The sequence below is a fragment of the Triticum urartu genome, chromosome 6A (genome assembly GCF_056163025.1).
Source record: "Triticum urartu cultivar PI428250 chromosome 6A, HENAU_Tu73, whole genome shotgun sequence".
NCBI classification, from domain to species: domain Eukaryota; kingdom Viridiplantae; phylum Streptophyta; class Magnoliopsida; order Poales; family Poaceae; genus Triticum; species Triticum urartu.
Window position 1 is genome coordinate 536093609 of NC_141878.1, and position 21551 is coordinate 536115159.

The 21551-nt window shown below is 50.7% G+C and overlaps 2 protein-coding genes and 1 pseudogene across 2 annotated transcripts; 1 reads left to right on the forward strand and 2 right to left on the reverse strand.

Moving 5' to 3' along the window:
- Positions 1-6244: 6244 nt before the first annotated feature.
- Positions 6245-9650, reverse strand: LOC147966121 (putative fucosyltransferase 8). The gene is made up of 2 exons (XM_087528663.1): positions 9111-9650; positions 6245-7980 (listed from the first exon to the last, which is right to left on the reverse strand). The coding sequence occupies exons 1-2, from the start codon at positions 9376-9378 to the stop codon at positions 6503-6505; spliced, it is 1746 nt and encodes a 581-aa protein (XP_087384789.1). The 5' UTR covers positions 9379-9650; the 3' UTR covers positions 6245-6502.
- Positions 9651-11967: 2317 nt separating this feature from the next.
- On the reverse strand, positions 11968-13110 carry LOC147966122 (uncharacterized; annotated as a pseudogene).
- A 5030-nt stretch (positions 13111-18140) lies between these two features.
- On the forward strand, positions 18141-19856 carry LOC125530560 (2-oxoglutarate-dependent dioxygenase 11). Its single transcript, XM_048694940.2, has 4 exons — positions 18141-18467; positions 18525-18790; positions 19066-19393; positions 19492-19856. Exons 1-4 carry the CDS (start codon positions 18264-18266, stop codon positions 19687-19689), a joined length of 996 nt encoding a protein of 331 aa, XP_048550897.1. The 5' UTR covers positions 18141-18263; the 3' UTR covers positions 19690-19856.
- Positions 19857-21551: the final 1695 nt, after the last annotated feature.

Here is a 21551-nt window from a genome sequence, read left to right on the forward strand (position 1 = left end):
TCTTATTTTATACGTGTGAAGCCCCTAGTGCAGGGGTATGTGGCCACTAAGCCTTTATCAACGATACTTTTGTGCCGGACTCGGCTATCCGTGTTCGTGGTCTTAATGACCTGTTCCGATGTTCTGGCTGGTGAAGCCATTTATATTGTGGGGCTGTTAAAGCGGCCACACAATCCTCCGCTTGGGGGAGGCGCCCTCACTACTTCCCCTTTAAGGAGATGATGCCGCGTGGACCGGGCGTTTTAAGCATAAGAGATGCATAATGCGGTATTGCGTTAAAGCGGGCGAAAGCTTCGCGTCCCAGTAGTGCTTGATAGCGACTTGAGAATGGGACGATGTGGAAAGTCAGCTTTTCGTGACGGAAGTTATCGGCAGAGCCGAAAATAACCCTCGAGCCGGAGAAAACCCATGCAATGGGTGTCCGAACCTGGCGTTACTCCTTGAAAGGAGGTTTTGCTGTGGCGAATTCTTTTTGGGTCGATCCCCATGTGGTGGATTGAGTCCTGATATATCAGGTTGAGTCCGCTGCCACCGTCCATAAGGACATTTGAAAACTGGAGTCCGCCAATTATTGGATCGAGTACCAGGGCAGTCCAGCTTGGGTTCCTGATACTTCTAGAATAATCCAGATGATCGAAGATGATTGGTTTTGACAACCAGTGGCGGGATTCCTTTGGGATAGGCCATGGGGCACGTACCTTCATGGGTGCCGCACGTTTTCTTATGTGAAGTGAGTTTACTATTTTTACTTCTTGTGGGAAATTCTTTTGTTTCTTGGTACTCTGCTTTTGGGGTTCGTCCTCGTCTTCGCTTGGTGTGTCGAGCCCCTTGTGTTTGGCGTTGAGTCTGCCGGATTGTTTGAAAACCCAACAATCTCTGTGGTTATGGTTAGCAGGCTTTCCGGGAGTACTATGTATTTCACATATCCTATCCAAGATTTTGTTTAGGTTGGATAGGTCGTCCCTGTTATCTTGCAGGGGCGGCTTTTTCTGATTCTGTCGTTAGCTTTTGAATCCAGCATTGACTGCCGTGCTCTTCGGACTTTTTTCCTTAGTCCGGCGACGGTCCTTATTGCGTCGCGGTTTTCCGTTTCCATCCCTAGTTTCGGATGTACTTGGGTCGCTGGTGCTGCATCTTGCCAACCAGCTGTCCTCTCCTGCGCAAAAGCGGGTCATGAGGCTTGTTAGTGCGGCCATTGTTCTTGGCTTTTCTTGGCCGAGGTGTCTGGCGAGCCATTCGTCTCGGACATTATGCCTGAAAGTTGCTAAGGCTTCAGCGTCCAGACAGTCGACTATCTGATTCTTTTTAGTAAGAAATCTATTCCAGAATTGCCGAGCTGACTCTCCGGGCTATTGAGTTATGTGACTAAGATCGTCTGCATCCGGAGGGCGGACATAGGTCCCTTGAAAATTTGCTCGAAAAGCGTCCTCGAGCTCTTCCCAACTTCCGATTGTGTTTTCAGGAAGGCTTTTAAGCCAATGCCGGGCTGGCCCTTTAAGCTTGAGGGGTAAGTATTTTATGGCGTGGAGGTCATCTCCTCTAGCCATATGTATGTGGAGGATATAATCCTCGATCCAGACTCCAGGGTCTGTTGTTCCATCATATGCCTCTATGTTTACGGGTTTGAATCCCGCTGGAAATTCATAATCCAGGACCTCATCGGTGAAACATAGGGGGTGTGCGGCACCCCTGTATTTGGGTGTGCCGGATTCTGATAATGGCTTTATTGCATTGCTTACGAGAGCTTGCTTTCTTGGCCCGTAAATGGACCTGGCTGGGCCATGATGCGAATCCTTAAGTGGGTCGCACACCGGCTTAAGTGCGGCGCTGCTTGCCGCTTTATGCTGGCCATGGGGTCGTTTATCCGACCGTGTGGCTTTCTTACTTTTTGAATGCGAGGGCTCTAAGGCCTCCTCGTCGAATTTAGGCAGTAGCTTTCTCTTCGGATAGCTTTTAGTGCGGCGACTGTCGCCGTATTTGTCTACGGTATTGATTACTTTACTCCATCTGATCCTGAGTGCATCTTCCGCAGTTTTTAGCTTCCGCTTCTGCTTTTTCAGGCTGCATGCGGTTGCAACGAGCTGTCTGTGGAGGTTCTTCTGCTTCGTGGGCTTGTCCGGCGTAGGGTCGTCCGGAATGCCATTTTCGCCGGGGGAGGGATGTTCGGTTTCTCTATCCGGGTTGTCCTGTTGGGACGGTTGCTCTAAGGCATGCTCATCGTCTACCGGCTCATCCTGCTCTATGGCTGGGTCTTTATCGAGGCGGGGCTTGGGTCGGCGTTTACGCCGACGCTTTGATTGTTTTTTGAGAGATCGATCCCTCTTTCCATCCCCGTTTTCCTCGTTGTTGCTTCCTTTAGGGGTATCCACCATGTACACATCATGAGATGAGGTGGCTGTCCAATGCCCTATAGGCGTTGGTTCTTGGTTGTCTCCTGCATCGCCGTCCATACCGTCGATGTCTTCGGAGTCGAAGTCGAGCATGTCGGTTAAGTCGTCGACAGTGGCTACGAAGTGGGTGGTGGGTGGGTTTTGAATTTCTTCATCGTCCGTATCCCAACCTTGCTGACCGTAGTCCGGCCAGGGCTCTCCTGATAAAGAGAGAGACTTTAGAGAATTCAGGATGTCGCTGAAGGGCGAGTGCTGAAAGATGTCCGCGGCGGTGAACTCCATTATCGGCGCCCAATCGGATTCGATCGGCAGGGGCGCGGGGGGCTCGGAGTTCGGAGAGGAATCCGGCTCCTCGGAGTCACGGGCCATGCGGAGTGCGGGGCTGGAGTTCGGCTTGATCGCCTCTGAGATAGCAGCCCCTGAGGCAGCGTCCAACCGCTGATCCTCGATCGGCGCAGTAGGCTCCGTATCAATGGTTGGAACCGGTGCATGTGCGGCCTCTAAAGCGTTGTTCGGCGGCAGAGCTATATCATGCCCATCGAGACAGTGCGACGCGCTTGGCTGTGGCTCGAATCCGTCGAAGATCAAGTCCCCGCGGATGTCAGCCGTGTAGTTTAAGCTTCCAAACCTGACCTGATGGCCAGGGGCGTAGCTTTCGATCTGCTCAAGGTGGCCAAGCGAATTGGCCCGCAGTGCGAAGCCGCCGAAGACGAAGATCTGTCTGGGGAGAAAAGTCTCACCCTGGACTGCATCGTTGTTGATGATCGAAGGAGCCATCGGGCCTAAAAGCGACGACACAGAGGAACTCTCAATAAAAGCACCAATGTCGGTGTCAAAACCGGCGGATCTCGGGTAGGGGGTCCCGAACTATGCGTCTAGGCAGATGGTAACAGGAGACAAGGGACACAATGTTTTACCCAGGTTCGGGCCCTCTTGATGGAGGTAAAACCCTACGTCCTGCTTGATTAATATTGATGATATGGGTAGTACAAGAGTAGATCTACCACGAGATCAAGGAGGCTAAACCCTAGAAGCTAGCCTATGGTATGATGTATCATCGAGTCGTCCTACGGACTAAAACCCTCCGGTTTATATAGACACCGGAGAGGGTTAGGGTTACACAAAGTCGGTTACAATGGTAGGAGATCTTGAATATCCGCATCGCCAAGCTTGCCTTCCACGCCAAGGAAAGTCCCATCCGGACACGGGATGAAGTCTTCAATCTTGTATCTTCATAGTCCTGGAGTCCGGCTGAAGGTATAGTTCGGCTACCCGGACACCCCCTAATTCAGGACTCCCTCACACTTCCTCCTCCAGCACATCGTCCGCCACGTCCCTCTGTACAGCATTCAGAACCACGACCCTCTGTGCACCGTTCAGAACCACGACCCTCTGTGCACCGTGCAGAACCACGACCCTCTGTGCACCATGCAGAACCTCATCCTTCACAGCCAGGGAGCTCTTCCTGGCATGAGCCACCTCCTTCACAGCCAGGGAGCTCTTCCTGGCATGAGCCACCTCCTTCACAGTCAGGGAGCTCTTCCTGGCATGAGCCACCTCCTTCACAGCTAGGGAACGCTTACTGGCATCAGCAGATGAATCTAGGTAACACTACTCACTACATTATTTTGAACAGTGTAGTAATCGTTCTTGCATTCTCAGCAGTCACTGATGCTTACTGGTGGTGCTTCGTTCATGCATTTGTATCAATTTTGCATGTTTTACTTTACCGCAGGCGGCAACCAGTCGCAACCGTTCATGCATTCAGAGCAGTCATCGATCCTTAGTGGTGGTGCTTCGTACTTTGAGGGCGACCGCGAGGATGATGACCAAGCTACAAACATTTATGGCTTCTCGCAGACAGTGTTTCACACTCCACCACCACCACCGATGCAGGAGACACAGACCGTGACAGACGAGGTTAACTATGGTCGTGGTTATCGCGAGCCTCGTCCATTGCCTCAGCGCTTATCGCCTTCCCCCGCAGTGATATGCTTATCTATTTATGTATGACTCATTATCTATGTTAGTTTCAGACTATTCGCAGCTGTGTGTCAGTATTTATGTATGAGACATGCTTCATGTATGTGTTACTATCGCACTTGCTTCTATGTGATCAGGAGACATATATTGTTTTATGTATGCGAGAGACATATTACTATTAATTTGCATTCTTATTCCAATTACATTTCCAAATAGACTACAACCGATAATTAAGATACAAGTACATCTGAATTAAACGGTGCGGCTGAACTTGTGCAATACATCTTACATACTACAAAATGAAATTCAGATAGAACATAATGCCCTACAATAATACAATACAAACTAATAATGCATATACATCTGAATGAAACGGTACAACTGGAATACATCTTACATACTACATGAAGTCATCATCGTCATCCTCCGTTGATGCAGCCCTCTTGCCCTTCGACGATGCGGTCCTCTTGCCCTTCGTCGATGCAGAACTCTTGCCCTTGGTCGATGCAGAACTCTTGCCCTTCGAGGATGCAGAACTCTTTCCTTTGGACGATGCAGAACTCTTGCCCTTCGACGATGCAGAACCCGGAAGCGGCGGCATGAAGATATCATCGTCGTCCTCGCTCTCCTCAGTCCATAAAAATGGATTCTTTTCTGCAGTCCTTCTGAAAGTTTCACTCTTCGGATCCACCACCTTCTTCCACCTTTCATGCAACCTAAGAAGTTCTTTACGTACCTCCTCATAGGTCCTTTCAGGCCACCCAGACCTACGTAATTCGTGAGCCAACTCATTCATTATGGTGTCACTACCGGTGAGTTCGTCCCATGGAACTATCCTATTGTCCATCCTGAAATCGGTAGCTAGACTCATCAGAGTGCTACTCATCTCAGGGTGAAAACTACGATCGAATGGATAATGGGATATCTCGACTACACTACACTGGAATGCTTATCCACATCCGCCTGAAGGGGGTTTTATAGATACAGAGGAGAAAATGGCGGGAAAGAATAACTGCGGTATGGCGGGAAAGGGTTGGCGGGAAAATAAGGCGGGAAGGGATTGGCGGGAAAATAAGGCGGGAAAGGATTGGCGGGAAGGGGTTGGCGGGAAACGGGTGGCGGGAACATATGGCGGGAAGGGGTTGGCAGGAAACAGGTGGCGAGAAAATACATTTCACTGTATTATATGAGCCATGCAACTTCGGCCTACATGAGACCAAAAAGTACTTTTCGGCTTAGACTTGACCAAAAAGTCTATTTCGGCCAAGACTTGACCAAAAAGTCCTACTTCGGCCTATATGTGGCCGAAAAGTCCTACTTCGGCCAAGAGATGGCCGAAAACTCTACTTCGGTCTAGCTGTGGCCGAAAAGTCCTACTTCGGCTCAGAGATGGCCGACGGGCTACTACTTTTGATTTTTAAGAAAATCATGCTATAGTTTCCGAAAATGCTATAAAATATATCATAGTTTTGAAAAAAAAATCTGGATTGAAATCCCAAAACATAATCCATTGAGTGGGATATCCAACACGGCTACATGTTGATCCCGTGTGAGCGGGAGTGAGGAGAGAGCTCGCCCACGCAGTTTATATCAGCCACCGGGTGAGAATAAAAGGATACCAAGGTACATCTAATGTTCCCTCTAGAGGATAGAACGAGCGAACGACCGTTCCCCCAGCCAAGACAAAACAAATGTTTTCGTTTGGTAAAGAAAAAACACTCCCAACAAACGCTTAAGAATTGCCTTGCGAAAGCAGATAAATTTGTCATGTTGTTGTATAAGAATTCATCATGTTTTGAAGTAAAAATTGCCATGATGCATATAAAGATTATCAGAAATTTGCCATGCATTTTTCATGGATTTTTAAAATATGTCGGCAAAGAAAACGATATGGGTAGGTGTATAGCCGGAGGTCAAATAGTGATCTGTGTAATGTGTATACGCGTGTACGTACGCGACATGTCGTACAAAGAACGAATTTGAATACAGTACGAAACGAATGCAAGAGGGCATCCCCCCAACACCTAATTAATCCACTGGTGGGGGAAGAAGAAAAACTGAAAAACCTTACTTATGTAGTTTTCGGAACGTAGAACTGAACCGAACACGATCCTAGCTCCATGTCATATTTAGGTATCGAACAGCTTGAGGCCGAAGCCGACGTCCTCGCAGTGCCGGACGTAGGGCTTGACGCGGGCCACGTCCACCTCCTTCTTGGCCCGGCACCCGAGGATCGGCGGCGAGTGCAGGCACGGCTCGACGGACGTGGAGCGGACGCACGCGACGTCGGAGACCTCCTTGTTCCAGTCCGGGCGGAGCAGGATCCACGGCTTGACGCCGGCGAAGCCGTAGGCGACGTAGCCGAAGGTGGACCAGGCGCTCATGGCGATCTTGTCGCAGTAGCTGAGGAGGTAGATCTCGGCCAGCGCCTTCTGGTTGTGCTCGTTGGACGCGTACTCCTGCTTCTCCTCGTGGCTCGGCTGGTACACCGCCACGATCTCCCCCGTCTTGGTGGGGCTCTCGTAGTAGAGGCCCCGGATCTTGTCGTAGTAGCCCGAGTAGAGCGACGCGATCAGCACGGCCTTCACCTTCCCGTCGTCGCCGGTCGCGTTCGCCGGGGACGCCGGGTCGCCGAGCTCCGGCAGCAGGCGCTGCTCCCTGATGCACCTGGTGAGCTGGTCGTACATGTTCTCAAACTTGACCGGCTTCTCCGGGAAGATCCTGATCTGGAAGCCGATCTTCTCGTCCACGCGGGCGAGGTAGGCCTCGTAGTAGCGCCGCACGATCCCCCACACCCGGTCGGTCGGGTGGAAGAGGTAGCGGCCGAGGTGGTGGAACACGGCCTCCCTCTGCGGGAACATCCGCGCCAGCTCCTTCTCGTACATGGGCGTGAGGAAGAGCGCCGGCGCGAAGTAGCTGTCGGACTTGAGGATCATCCAGGTGAACTTGCGGAGCAGCCGCTGGTCGTCGTCGCAGAAGATGTTGTCCGACAGCCGCAGCCGGGTCTGCTCGACGTGGAGGTACACGTGCGCCGGCAGCGACGCCGCCGGCGTGTCGTGCCGGATGACGCCGTTGTTGAGCATGTTGACGTAGCTCTCGGGCGCGCCGACGTTGAGCTTCATGGGGTTGCCCTCGGGGAAGCCGCCGGGGAGCACCCAGGAGGTGGCCGGGAAGGGGTCGCAGAAGAGGCCCTCCTGCTCCGGCGGCACGTTGAGGAGCATGACCCGGCCGGAGAGCAGCGCGTAGAGGAAGGTGGAGGCGATGGTGAGCATGCGGTTGCCGAGGCCGTTGCAGGGGAACCACACCACGTACCTGCACTCGGCGCTGTCGGCGTTGCGCCCGGCCTGGAGCTGCTCGACGGCCGTCCGGTACCGCTGCGTGCCCGGGCCGCACTTCTTGTGGTACGCCTCGTACTTGCGCAGCTTCTTCACCAGGTACGGGGAGAGCGGGAACGGCGACGGCTTACGGTACAGGGACGACTTGTATCGGCTCTGGCAGGTGGACTCGTCGAACGCCGCCGAGAGTAGCCCTCCCAGGAGCTTGTCCTGCGACGGCGACGGAGTTGTGGCTGCTGGCGCGGTTACGTTCTTCGGAGGGATTACGTTCTCTGCAAGAAAATTTTAAATGAATGGTTAGAATCACATATCTTGGAGGCATTTGCAGACGAAAAAGTTAACTGAATGGTTAGTAAAATGCTAGTAACTCGCTTTCTACTCGCCCGTCCCCTTAAACTCTCTGGCTCGGAACTCTGTATTTCCGTTGTTATTCGGTTGATGAAAAAGGGGGTAGTGCCCCGTTCAAAAATTTGCAGACGAAGAATGGCTTTGATTTGTCAGTAACATCAAGCAATTACTCCCTCCTTGTCGAAATATAAGAACATTTTTTACACTAGCATAATGTTAAAAACGTTCTTATATTTTGGGAGAGAGGGAGTAATATCTACGGTGCTACAATTGAGAGCTGATTTCAGGAGCGGCGTAGCATTTTAATTTTGAGTGTTTTCCTGACATTGTGCAAGCGAAGATTGAGAGACTACTCAGGTTGGAGTCAGGCTCACCACTTTTGGCCCTCAGTAGTTTAACAAATTATTACTTTTACGGAGCCTCAACCAGACAGATGGACACATGGAGTAGTACTTGAAGAATAACAGTACTACTACTTGTCTCACAAAGTGAGGGACCACTCATCATCAAGTAAAAAGGTGTGGACATTTTGGAGCACCCTTTGCAGGGGCAATCCACCGACATTACGGCACAAGCCACATCCCTTGGGGAAAAGATTGATGAGGCAGGACAAGATCCGCAAAAGGATGCGCCAGCGTCAGAGGCAGCACTGTCGCCACAGCGCCAGAACCAGAGGGAGAGCTGACTATTCAGTCGCCCTGCTCCTGCTAGCGAGCGCGATCTGATGGTCTGATCCACGAGATCGCCAGCGATCCGGGCACAAATCCGGCCAGATCTGTGGTAATGATAATGCCGGTGTTTTAACTCACTAATTGCTGAAGATGGCATCCTCGTACCTCCTGCAAAAAGCCAATTTCCGCACTGCAGCACTACTCTGCTGGATGGTGTGAATAAAGACGCGGATTTTGCTTACGGCGGCGGCGTGCTCGTAGGCCAACAGAACCAACCCCGACCAGGAATTCCTCCGCGTACTGGCGGTCAACGATCGGGCTTTTCGGCCATACGTGGGACGTGATCTCCGCAACGAAATTCACACGGGGAAAAGGAAGCTTACTTTTGGGCGTTGCGCTTTTGCCGCCGGCGGCGGCGACGACGTGGCGGCCGCCGGCCTTGGGGACGGAGGACGGCGAGGAGGGGGCGGAGGGGAGGGCGACCGGGCGGCCGCCGAAGGTGAAGGCGAGGAGGGCCAGGGTGACGAGGAACCCGACCAGCACCATCTTGGGCCGGACGGCGCCGCCCCACTTGGCGCTCGCAGCCCGCCTCTTGTCGTCGTCGCCGCCGTCGGCCGGAGCCCGGGGGCTCCGCGCCCGCTTCATGTCCATCGCCCTCGCCCCTTCGCCGCTCGCTCTGCCTTTTGACCCCCTCCGCGGGCCGCCTGTCTATGATCCAGTTTGTGTATGGCGGCTTCGCTTGTGCCGGCCTCTCTCCTCTCTTGTGCAGTTCTGCTTGGTGGCTGCTTGGAGGTGGTCAAACTGCGGGAAGCTACGCGGGCAAGAGATGGGGGGAGGGAGCGAGTGATGCCGACGTGTGCCCGCCGGGGCATGGACTTCTCTCCCTTGTGATCTGAAGAAAGGAAGAAAATAGACGGACCTGCGTCCGTGTTTTTATTTTTTGTGAATGCATCGTCGGTTGTTGCAATGGAGACTATTTGTACGTGCACCCACATTCCCCAGCAATTTTAAATATTTCGTTGGTTGTCTCACGGCACTTGTTGGCTTTCGTGGTGTCTGATTAGCTCATTGGTCGTGGCGTGTGGAATCGGTTGAGGACTTGGAGCATGATTGGTTTGTTGCCAATATTCGGCTAGCCAAATGTTGGCATTGTCAAATGTTGGCGGTATCAAGACTTGTCAAATATTGACAACATTATATGAGATAGGCAACAAAACTTGGCAAACAATGAATAGCTAATATTTGGCATAATGCCAAACATTGACATGCCAATTTGTGGCACTAAATCAATTATGCCCTTGTCCAGCGCACTTCGCAGAAAGGGTCTTCCTGTGTAATTTGACTCACTTGCTAGGATCCAAAAAGGATGGTATCGAAAAATAAAGGTATACCCTCTCCTCCGGGCAAATCAGACAGCTCCGTCACATCAATCCAACGTGTAAACGGCTGGACAAGGATTTTCATTCAGCATCCAAAACGTTTCACCATGGATGTGTAGTGACCTTCTGGTCACCATTTCCATGGAGGATCTTATGAGAGCTATGTCATTCATGATTTCACTTGAACCCACCGCGGTGCTCTTCGGGGCTAGCTCATGGTAGCCCACGAGCGGAACTCCTCTCTAGTGTGATCCTCCATCAAAGCCACGCCAAGAGTGGAACCGCAACTCTATCCATCTTCAAAAGAGAAGTGCATCACCGTCGTAGGTGATCAGCAAAGTGAAGGGGTGATGCTAACGACGAGTTCCGCGGGAGCGCCTATGCCCACCATTTGCCGTGGGAAGCAACCGAGCATCACAATACGGACGATGCAAGAAGCAGCAATGCCCCCCCTCCTCGCGTACAGATCGATGAGGTTGTCTGCGGGTGAGCCAATGCATCGTATTGCTAGCGATCCGAAGCCCGCGCGACCACCCATGTTAGGAAGGGGCACCACATTGTTGGATTTCTCGAACGAGCTGCTTGAACCAGTTTAGCGATTCCCCAAATATTGCATCCGGACTCATTGCGTATGCAACAAAATGTCAAGGTTGTCTGCGGGTGAGCCAATGCAGCGTATTGCTGGTGATCCGAAGCCCGCACGACCACCCATGTTGGGAAGGGGCACCACACCGTTGGATTTCCCAAACGAGTTGCCTGAACCAGCTTACCGATTCCCCCAAACATTGCATCTGGTCTCATTGTGCGTATGCAACCGTCGCCATCCTCAGTTAGTGAGAACCTCGACGATTACCGTGTAATACAACATGCACTTTGTTTGGCGGCACTAAGGGGACAAAGAAGAAGGTAGGAGGTGGCGATGGCGAGGGCTAGGGTTGCCCTGGTCACCGCAGAGGAGAAAAAAATACGGACGTGCTCACCGCAGAGGTGGCGATGGCGGGACGACCTTTATGTGCATTGTAAAATTTGGGACACCGCAAATTCTTCAAGGGCGCCTACAAAACAAGAAGTGCTCATGTCTTGAAGAATTGCCCACACATTTCCCAGTAGTGTGCCGGTGTACGTTTTGTGCCACTCCATGTTGTACTGCTCTCCCCTTTTTTAGCAGGGAGTCAAAATAGCACACGACACGGCTAGCGGCTAGCCCGGGGGCTCCGTCTCTTTCCCGATGCGTTGGCCTTGGGCAGCCCCACATGGAGCTGTCAGTTTGCGACATGGACCTGTGCAGTTGCGTTGGAGCCGTGTAGATGTAGCTGCAGTTTCTCTCCCTCCTCTCCTTTTTCAGATGAAGACGACCTCCCGGAGGCGAGGCCGGAGGTAGGTCATGTGGGTTGATCCTTCCACCGTGGTTGCGGCTTCGTTTTCATGGGGCGACGTGACGGACGCCACCCTCCTCCCCCTCCGGGATCGCCACTGCTCGGGCTTAAATTAGACGCCGGTAGGTGGCGGTGGCGGTGGCGGTGGTGGAGCCTGGAATCTTTCAGCGCCCAACGAGCCGGGCAAAACGGCCTGATCAATCGGCCGTGGACGCGAGTTGATACGCTCCTCTCCCGATTCACATTTTTTTTCTCTCTGTCCACTGGCTCTGACACAAAACTATCACATCGCCTTACCGCAAAACGCGCGCACACCGTCGCACGACCCATAGCCGTGTAGGCCTGGACGCGGTAATTTTATACTGTAAGTAATTTTTTTTATGTGCCACGAGCATGACAATCTCTTTAAAAAGCACGATGATTCTTACTGTGGCGCGTGCGCTGTTAGGTTTAGCTGTGGATTTTCGCTTGGGTGCGGCAGGTGGTACCAGGTGGCGAGTGATCATGGTCTCTTGACGCAGCCATTCCGCAAGTGCAACGGAGGTGCGCAGGGGAGGGAGACCCTTTCTGCACAAGCAACCTTGGGTGGCTCCGTGTAGTAGGTGGGAGCCACTGTGAGTATTTGACACCGTCAAGTGCCGCTGCGCATTGCCCTTGTTTCAGTGAAGCAGCCCGTGGTCGGTACCAAGCATGTCTAGCAATGTTTACCCGAATGAACCAGTATTCCTGTCGTTTATCTGCAGCAGAAGCATACTCTACCTAGCAGAAGTGCAGAACAAACACAGCGGGCGTATTTGGTTAGTTTCTCCAACGGGCATGGCTAGGAGAGCAAAAAACGAGCCAGATGACCGAGCAGGGCCAAAAACGTAGATGGCCAGTTGATTGGTTGCCTGCATTAGGATTAGGGGTCTTGTCATCGAGATGCAATTTTCATCCGGCGTTTGGTTGCGTACGTGCATATGATTAGGAGTTAACAACAAAGCTTAACACCCATCAGGTTTGGCATCTCGTGTCGTTGAACACTTTGAGCGCGCCGGAGCTTCCACTGCCCATCGTGCCCACCACCAGCTCCCGGTGACCGTGGCCGTGGCCGCGCCCGGCTCGCCTGAGGGACTCTGAGCACCGGTCTGTCTTCAGCAGCAGTGTGTCGAGCACGGCCTCCGCGTCTGCGGCTGGCGGAGCCTCCTCGCCGTCGAACATTCCCGAGGCGGCCACCTCGACCATCTCGTCCACCTCCCTGTCCCTCCAGCCACCTTTCTTGAGCACTGATCCGAGCTTGTCCAGGTAGTTGTCGACCCAGCGCGGCATCGACCTCTGAGGTGGCGAGCAGTAGCCTGACGAGGATGTGTTGCGGTGGAGGCTTCGGAGGACGATGAGTCGCGGCGGCGCCTGTCGGAGGCGGTGTCGCTCCAGAACTGGATCCAGCGCGGGGCCGGGCCGCCGTAGGCCGCGTCGAGGCTGCGGCGCGAGCACGGCGTGCTCGTGCTGGAAGAGGTCATCGCGGCGAACGGGGATGAGATGTCCATCGGCTGGAAGGAGGACTCCCGGGTGAAGAAGTAGACGACGCCGACGCCGCAGCAGAGGACGCGGTCGTCGGTGACGAAGAAGACCGGGTTCCCACAGAGTTGTCAGCTGCAAAATCATTCTTCAGAACCAGCTACAGAGTTACTATTCCATATTCGACATGTGCAATTGTCTAACCTGAGGTGGCAATGACACAAGCAAGGCTGCCCACAGAGTTGCCAACAAGCATGGTGGGCGTCTTGACGACCTCGTCCAAGAACTCTAGGATCAACTGCTTGGCACAAAACCGATCGAAGAGGGGCACCAGCGGAGCGGGCGAGCCGCCTCGCGCGGTCCGGGTCGGCCGGCCTCTTGCCCCAGCAGCGCGGCCACAAAGAGGTCACTCGGTGGGCGCGGAGGTAAAGCCGCAGCGGCGGCGGCTGGCCGAGCGGCTCGCGACTGGCTCGGGTCGGCAGCTGAAGCGGCGTGACCGGCCTGAGGCGGCGTAGCCGGCGAGTTGAGGGCACGACAGAGGCAAGCCTGCGGCGGTGAGGCGCAGCTTGTGGTACAAACGGCGCGAGGTAGAGGCCGACTCAGCGGAGGCCACTTCGTCGGTCGTGGAGACGGCTTGGCGGCGAGGGGCGGGGCCGGCTCGACCGCTCCAGCGAGGGCGCGACAGCGTCAAGGAGCTGCAGAGTCGGATTGAGGATTAGGGAGAGAGGGAGGGATTAACTCGAGACACACGTCTCCAGAGAGCCACCCACGTGCGCCTCGAAGCGTCCCTCGGACCTGCCTTTCGGAAAACTGCCGATTCGATCGTTCATAACAGGCCAGGTCCAGAGTTGCTTTAAGAACCGTGTTATGTGGGCTCAAAAATATATGCGAGGAACCAAACAATCAAGGTCCGAAAAAATGCTGCACCGCGCGGCCTTGATTGGCCTCGATACAAGCAACCAAACTCGCCCAGCGTCTCGCTCTAGAGAGCGGATGGGTCAAGAAAGAACTCCCACATGCCGGTAGTATAAGCACGGTCCTGTTTCCTAACTTGCAACTCGGAAACTTTTAGACGCGCGTGAAGCAGAGTCGGCGGCGCCGGTGTTGGCGTCAAGGCATCTGTCCTTTGTTTTTTTCTGTATCCCCACACCAGTTAGCTTTTTCTGTTCGAAGCTGAACTCGTGCAGAGGCGGGAGCGTGCAGCCTCCAAGCTTGAGGCTTCGCAAGGACGAAGCGCGAGGCTCCTGGCAGAGGCCGTAGCTGGGGAAGGTGTGGACGGATTGCCGGAAGTAGATCGGTCTGGCAACAGCTTCGAGGTCCCTGACCCCCCAATGGTCGATGCACTTGGCGATTAGCCTGTTCATGCAGCCGGTGTTGTGAGTGATGAAGAACTCGAGCCTCAGCCTGCTCAAGCTCCGGCTAGCTCCTCGAGCGCCATCCTCATCCAAGAAGCTCTCGACGGAGCTGGTCAATGCGCGCATGGCGCGGCGCTCATACCTCATAATGTTGGCATAAAGGCGAACTTTTTAAACAGACGATGAGGTCCATTCCTGTTCGTGTCGTGGTGAAGAAACACCAGGCCATGGTAGCGCGGTGGGAGCATGTTGCTGACCCGGAAATCGAGGGCCGGGAGCTCACGCTGGAGGCGGCCCCAGCGCCTGGACAGCAGGCCGGTGCCGAGCGCCGTGCGGGTGTCGAGACGGCGCAGGACGAGGAGCAGGAGGTCGTCGGGGAGGGCGCTCACCCGGTCGTCGCCGCGGGCCGGCCGCAGCCGCCGGCGCAGGGGTCGATCCGTCCTGATCCGGGCCATCAGCAAGGTGCCTCCACCGGCGCCTGCGCGACGAATCGAAAAGCGAGTAGATGTCGCTCCCGCGGCCGCGATTAAATAGAGCCATCGGCATCGACAGCGATATCTCTTCGGATCCGGAATCAATGGTGGCAACGGAGGAACTCTACCCGATTCCGAATGAGAGACGTGAACCGCCGGCGAGTAGGAGGTTGGGATATTGGGGGGGAGGAGCGCCGCCGGCGAGTAGGATGGAGTTGCAATAGGGGGGGAATGGTCGAATGGATTTTTTTCCCCATGCATTGGTTGCCCGAAAGGCCGGCATTGCATTCTGAATTTGTGACTCTTTCTCGCCACAATTTTTGACACTATCGGCTAAGAAGGCCGACAGCAACAACAATGAGCGTCCACAATGTGGCAGAAAAACGAGTAATTTGACACGAGTTCGTCTGAAGAAACAAGCAACACTGCCCCTTTTGAAACAAATACTATACTCTAGCTGTTACAATGTATATCAGTTGTTTTGTTATACAGTGTATGATCTACAAATGAAAGAAACATACCCCTGTTTTGCCCAAGACCCTGAGGACTGCTTCCAGCTGAGCACATGCTCCTCACAAATCGTGTTGTTCTCGTCGAAGATAAGGTAGATAATCTCAGTCTCAGGGATATAACTGGACTGAATACAAGCGCTTTACTGTATACATTGTTTTTCAAGAGTTTTATATACCACAGCTACATCCTCTAGAGTCAATTAGTACACTATAATATTCAGTACTGCAGTATTATTTCAGCAAGCAGCAGAGGAGTTTTTTTTAAAGTGTTGTTGCATGTTGCGTAACTCCCGAAGACATGTTATGTACTCCCTCCGTTTTTATTTAGTTCGCGTATTAGCTTTGGTTAAAGTTAAACTTTATAAACTTTGATTAAATTTATAGACAAAAATATTGGCATATATAGTAACAAATCAATACTATTAGATTCATTGTTGAATGTACTTCCACAACATATAGATTTTGTTATGATAAATATTTATATTCTTTCCTCTAAACTTGGTCAAATATTAGAAAGTTTGACTTCGGTCAACTCTAATATGTAGAGTAAATAAAAACAGAGGAAGTATGAATCTCTGCCATAGGCAAGCGCAGGTGATTCATATAATTCGGTAAGCAGCATAGCATATTGGTGGATGTGTGATTTTTTTTTTAAAAAGGGGGATTCCCCGGCCTCTGCATTAGAAAGATGCATACAGCCATCTTATTAATCAAATAAAGTAGTGCCAACATGATTTTGAAGGTCTCCAAAAGTAATAAAAAAGTATAGAAAGCTCACACAGAGCCAATAAGGGCTATAAACACCAACTAGCCAAGAAAAGACGCCACAACCGGCTGGCTAAAACTAGATAGGGAAACTAATTGCCTATCCTATTACATGACCGCCATCCAAACCGGTTGAAGATATTCCGAACTACCATCTCCCAGCGGAAAGACCCAGTAACCAAATGCTCCCTGGCCTCCGTCTGGATGAGTAGCGACCACGAACGGATCAGAGCCGTAGTTCGGAATATGACCTGCAAAAAATATATACATGATATTCTGTTAAAAACCAAATCATTTCTGCAAGTCCAGATAGTCCACAGCAAAGCACAAACTCCAACCCGAATATGTCTCGCTAAGTCAGGCTCAATCCCATTAAGCCATGTCCCAAATAACGCATTAACAGAATTCGGTGGATTGATATTAAAAGCAATGTGGACCGTCTGCCAAAGTACCTTGACCAACGGGCAATCAAAAAAGAGGTGTTTGATAGTCTCATCCCGATCGTAGAAACTACACCTAGCAGGTCCTGTCGAATTACGCTTTATCAAGTTGTCCTTAGTTAAAATAACTTGTTTATGGACAAACCACATTAACACTTTTATTTTCAAAGGAATTTTGACATCCCAAACATGCTTGGACGTAGGAATGGAGTTCGAATTAATAACATCAATATACATTGATTTAACCGTGAATACTCCAGACTTAGTCAATTTCCAGCGTAATTCATCGGGTTGTTGTGAAAGCTGGACCTCCATCAGTCTCCTAACTAGACGGAGCCATTCTTCCCAACGATTGCCCGCTAGCGTTCGTCGGAACTGAATATTAAGGGGGGTAGATTGAAAGACCGATGCGACGAACACCTCACGTCGTTGAACAATGCGGTATAAAGACAGATATTGGATGGCCAAGGGTGTCTCGCCGAGCCAAGTATCCTCCCAGAAACGTGTACTCGTGCCGTTTCCAATAACAAACTTCGTCCTATTAAATAAGGACTGTTTGACTTTCATCAGGCTTTTCCAGAAAGGTGAATCGGTCGGCCTGACTGTAACCTGGGACAAAGTTTTTGTCTGGAGATACTTGCTGCGAAGGATTTGAGCCCACATAGCATCATTCTTCGATGAGAGCTTCCACAGCCACTTGCTAAGAAGGCATTTATTCTTAACTTCTAGATTCTCAATACCTAGACCCCTTGGTCTTTTGGTCTACAGATGATATCCCTTGGATGCGTGATTGACTCTCCCCGCTGCCCTGCTGCCTCAAGGCACTACGATTTTGGCTCTGGAATTCCAGCACCACCACAAAACAAAAAATATGCAAGACATGTATGCGGTCGATTCAGTCAATGAACTCTGGACATACTTGAAGAGAATCCAATTAATGAATTCTTTCATACAGTAACAGTGGCTACTTGAAGATTATTGAGTGGTAAACATTGACAGAATTCCAGACCATCTTAGGTCAGGCATTGCATTCTGAACTTGTGAATTTCAGCTAAAAAGGGCAACAACAATCGGCATCCGCGCCATTGAAAAAGCTCTGCCTGAAGAACAAGCAACTTGTTCATCTGAAAAACAAGGAGCATCCTCGACAAAGCGCCTTCAATATAACCGGGCTCCGGCCTACTTTCTAAAACAAAGCGTCACAGCACCTCAAGAATCTCCTAGATACTGCCACTGGGATTCCTTGAGGTGCCTGGAGGCTGTGGATGGCACAATGAAACTGAATGGGCAAATCTTAGCTCTGTCGCAATCCTACTGGACTGGAACTCTGGAAGATGATATGAGTTGTGACTGACAAATCAAAGAAGAGTGGCATGGAGTGGGTGAGTGCGTCACGCATGATCTCACGAAATGTAGGGAAGGCACCTTCCTTTTTACCTTTTTTTTGCGACAATTTTTACCTTCAACTTCATCAGTAAGCAAGCAGTAGTACTAACAGGACACGTAGTACCCAAGAAGAGACACAACTGCACTAGTACTTTATATTATCGAAAAAAAGTAAGCACTAGTAACCCAACACGTTGGCACCCAAGATTGGAATGATACACTGCCGTCTCCCCTCCTCTCTCCTTCTTCTTCCTCTCCAAGTTTAGCTCCTCTTACATATAGACCTCCATCCGTCGGGATACCACGGCAAGGTTGTCACAGTGACCAAGAACAGAGGCTACAGAGCTCCCTCGATGGTGCGGACGACGGTGCAGGAGCTGGCGGCGGCCGTCGAGGAGCCGCCGCGGCAGTACGTGGTGCACGAGCGAGACCAAGACCACCTGCTGGCCGCCGACGAGATGCCGGACCCCATCCCTCTCATCGACCTTGGCCGGCTCACGGCCGCCGACGAGGCCCACAAGCTCCGGGAGGCCCTACAGACCTGGGGCCTCTTCCTGGTGAGCACCTCAGTTTCTAGCTAAAATCATTATACTTTTGCTGAGATTTTTATCCAGGTCACCAACCATGGAATTGAGGAGTCTCTTATGGACGCCATGATGAGCGCGTCGAGGGACTTCTTCCGGCAGCCGTCTGAAGAAAAGCACAAATGTAGCAACCTGAAAGATGGCGGCAGGCACTTGGAGGTGGAAGGCTATGGAAATGACAAAGTGGTAACCCCCCAGGATCAGGGCCTCAGCTGGAACGACCGGTTGCATTTGAGAGTGGAGCCGGAAGATGAGAGGAATTTTGCCAAGTGGCCCACCCACCCGGAATCTTTCAGGTTAATCACCTACCCCCTTACCTTCATTCTCTGTTGCTTCTCTTGATGATGTAATATTTTTTTTGCTTGCGATGCACTTTTCCCAACGACAAGTATTTCGGTACAGAGGGATTAGTTTTGTGAAATTTATTGATTAATTGCTTTCTTTAAAAGATATTCAGATCTTTTCAAAGAAGAAAAAAGGATATTCAGAGCGAATTCATAGAAACTGAAGAAAGAAATCAAAATCTTTGATTGACTATAAACTATTAATTCCAGAGTCTTTCTGTGTACAGGGATGTGCTACTTGAGTACGCAACAAGAACCAAGAGAATAAGAGATCTTATCTTGCGATCAATAGCCAAGATCCTGGACCTTGATGAGGATTACTTCGTCAACCAAATATCAAACAAGGCTCGTGGGTTTGCTAGGTTCAACTACTACCCCCCATGTCCGAGACCTGACCTAGTTTTGGGTATGAGGCCTCACTCTGATGTTGGTCTCCTTACCATCCTTTCTGTCGACCACGACGTCGGTGGCTTGCAAGTTCAGAGAGATGGGAAATGGTATAATGTTCCAGCCAAGCCTTATACTTTGGTGATTAACTTAGCTGACTGCATGGAGGTATGAAGCCAAGCACTTGCTCTCTTGAATAATCTGCAATCATCAGTGTACATATATCCTATTTCCTGCATCCTAATACAAGTATTTGATGCAAGCAGATAATGTGCAACGGAATCTTCATGAGCCCAGTTCATAGGGTGGTGACGAATGCCAAGAAGGAGAGACTTTCACTGGGTGTGTTTTATGTTGTGGATGGCGAGATGGTGCTGGAGCCTGCGCCTGGTTTGCTGGATGACGAGCGACCACCAAGATATGGGAAATTCAAGGCCAATGATTTCGGTTTTTCTTTCGACTGAATGTTTTCGTCAAGGGAAGAGATTCATCGAGACCCTGAAAATACAAGTTCAACATATTAACTAGTTGGCTTGTAGTAGTGATTACCTATATATGGACAATAATTAAAGAGATGCTTTCTCTTCTGTGAGTGGGTTTTCTACCTATAATATAATGGCCTTTCTTAGTAGTGATCAGTTGAAGATTGAGTGATATACATTATATATTTCCAAACAAATAAATATACACCAATTGTTATAACAATCTTCTATATCTAAATAGCTAGCCCCCACTAACTATTTCTCTCAACATGCAAGCATGCTACATCATCACACCACATGCATGAGAAAAGGCCCACCTTCACTATCATTTGTCTCTCAACATGCAAGCATGCTACATCATCACACCACATGCATGAGAAAAGGCCACCTTCACTATCATTTGTCTCTCAACATGCAAGCATGTCACTTTATCATGAAACATGCATGAAAAAAGACCCATCTCAACATGCAAACGTACATGAGAATTTTTGTTGTATTAAGTTACTTATATTTAATAAATATTTTACAACTATATAGTAATCAAACATAATAAATTATAGTATGTATTTTCAGTTTTAGCTTTTTGTATTATTACTTCAAATATTCATGTTTCATAATCACATAAAAATATGTTACAAAATATTCCCGCAACAACGTTGTTTCTCAACATGCAAGCATGTCACTTTATCATGAAACATGCATGAAAAAAGACTCATCTCAACATGCAAACGTACATGAGAATTTTTGTTGTATTAAGTTACTTATATTTAATAAATATTTTACAACTATATAGTAATCAAACATAATAAATTATAGTATGTATTTTCAGTTTTAGCTTTTTGTATTATTACTTCAAATATTCATGTTTCATAATCACATAAAAATATGTTACAAAATATTCCCGCAACAACGTGCGAGGTATCATCAAGTATGATGTACCATGTACCCCTCCGCTATACCACGACTGCTATACATGGGAGCATCTTCGCCTCCTGTCCATCGAAAGATGACCATGTTTTGCCCAAGGCTCTGAAGACTGCTCCAGGGATGTAACCTTGCTAGTTTTTTTTCCGAGAAGGCTCTGAAGAATTGCCCTATCTTAGTTCGTAGGTTTCTCTTCTCTTTCGTTCTTCATATTTCTGCCGCCGCCTAGCTGCCCGGGGGCTGTCGCCTAAGTCGCACAAGGGCGTCCGCTCCTTCTCCCGCCCTGCGGTCGCCGTTGCCTGAGTTGCACAGGGGCGGCTGCTCCTTCTCTCCCCCCTGTGGACGCTCATACTGACTCATATTGACGCTTATGGGTCCGGAGCAGCCATAATGGCACTTGTGGGTTTGAACATCTCATACAGACATTTATGGGTCCGGAGGAGCTGTACTTGCACTTATGGGTCCGAAGCAGCCGTACTGGCACACGTGGGTCCGGATGACTCATACTGACACTTGTGGGTGCGGATCAACCGTGCTGAAACTTGTGGGTCTGGATGTCTCATACTGACTCGTACTGACGCATGTGGGACTCATACTGACTCGTAATGGCACTTGTGGGTCCGCTCGACTTGTACTAATACTTGTGGGTGCGGAGCAGCCGTACTGGCACATGTGGGTCTGGACGACTCGTACGGACTCTTGTGGGTGCGGAAGCAGCCGTATTGGCATGTGTGGGTCCGGTCGACTCGTACTGCACTTATGGGTGTGGAGTAGCCGTACCCACACATGTGGGTCCGAACAACTCGTACTGACTCTTATGGATATAGAGCAGCCGTACTGGCACATGTGGGTCCGGACGACGCTAACACTTATGGGTGCGGATCAGCTGACTGACGCATGTGGGTCCGAAAGGCACGTAC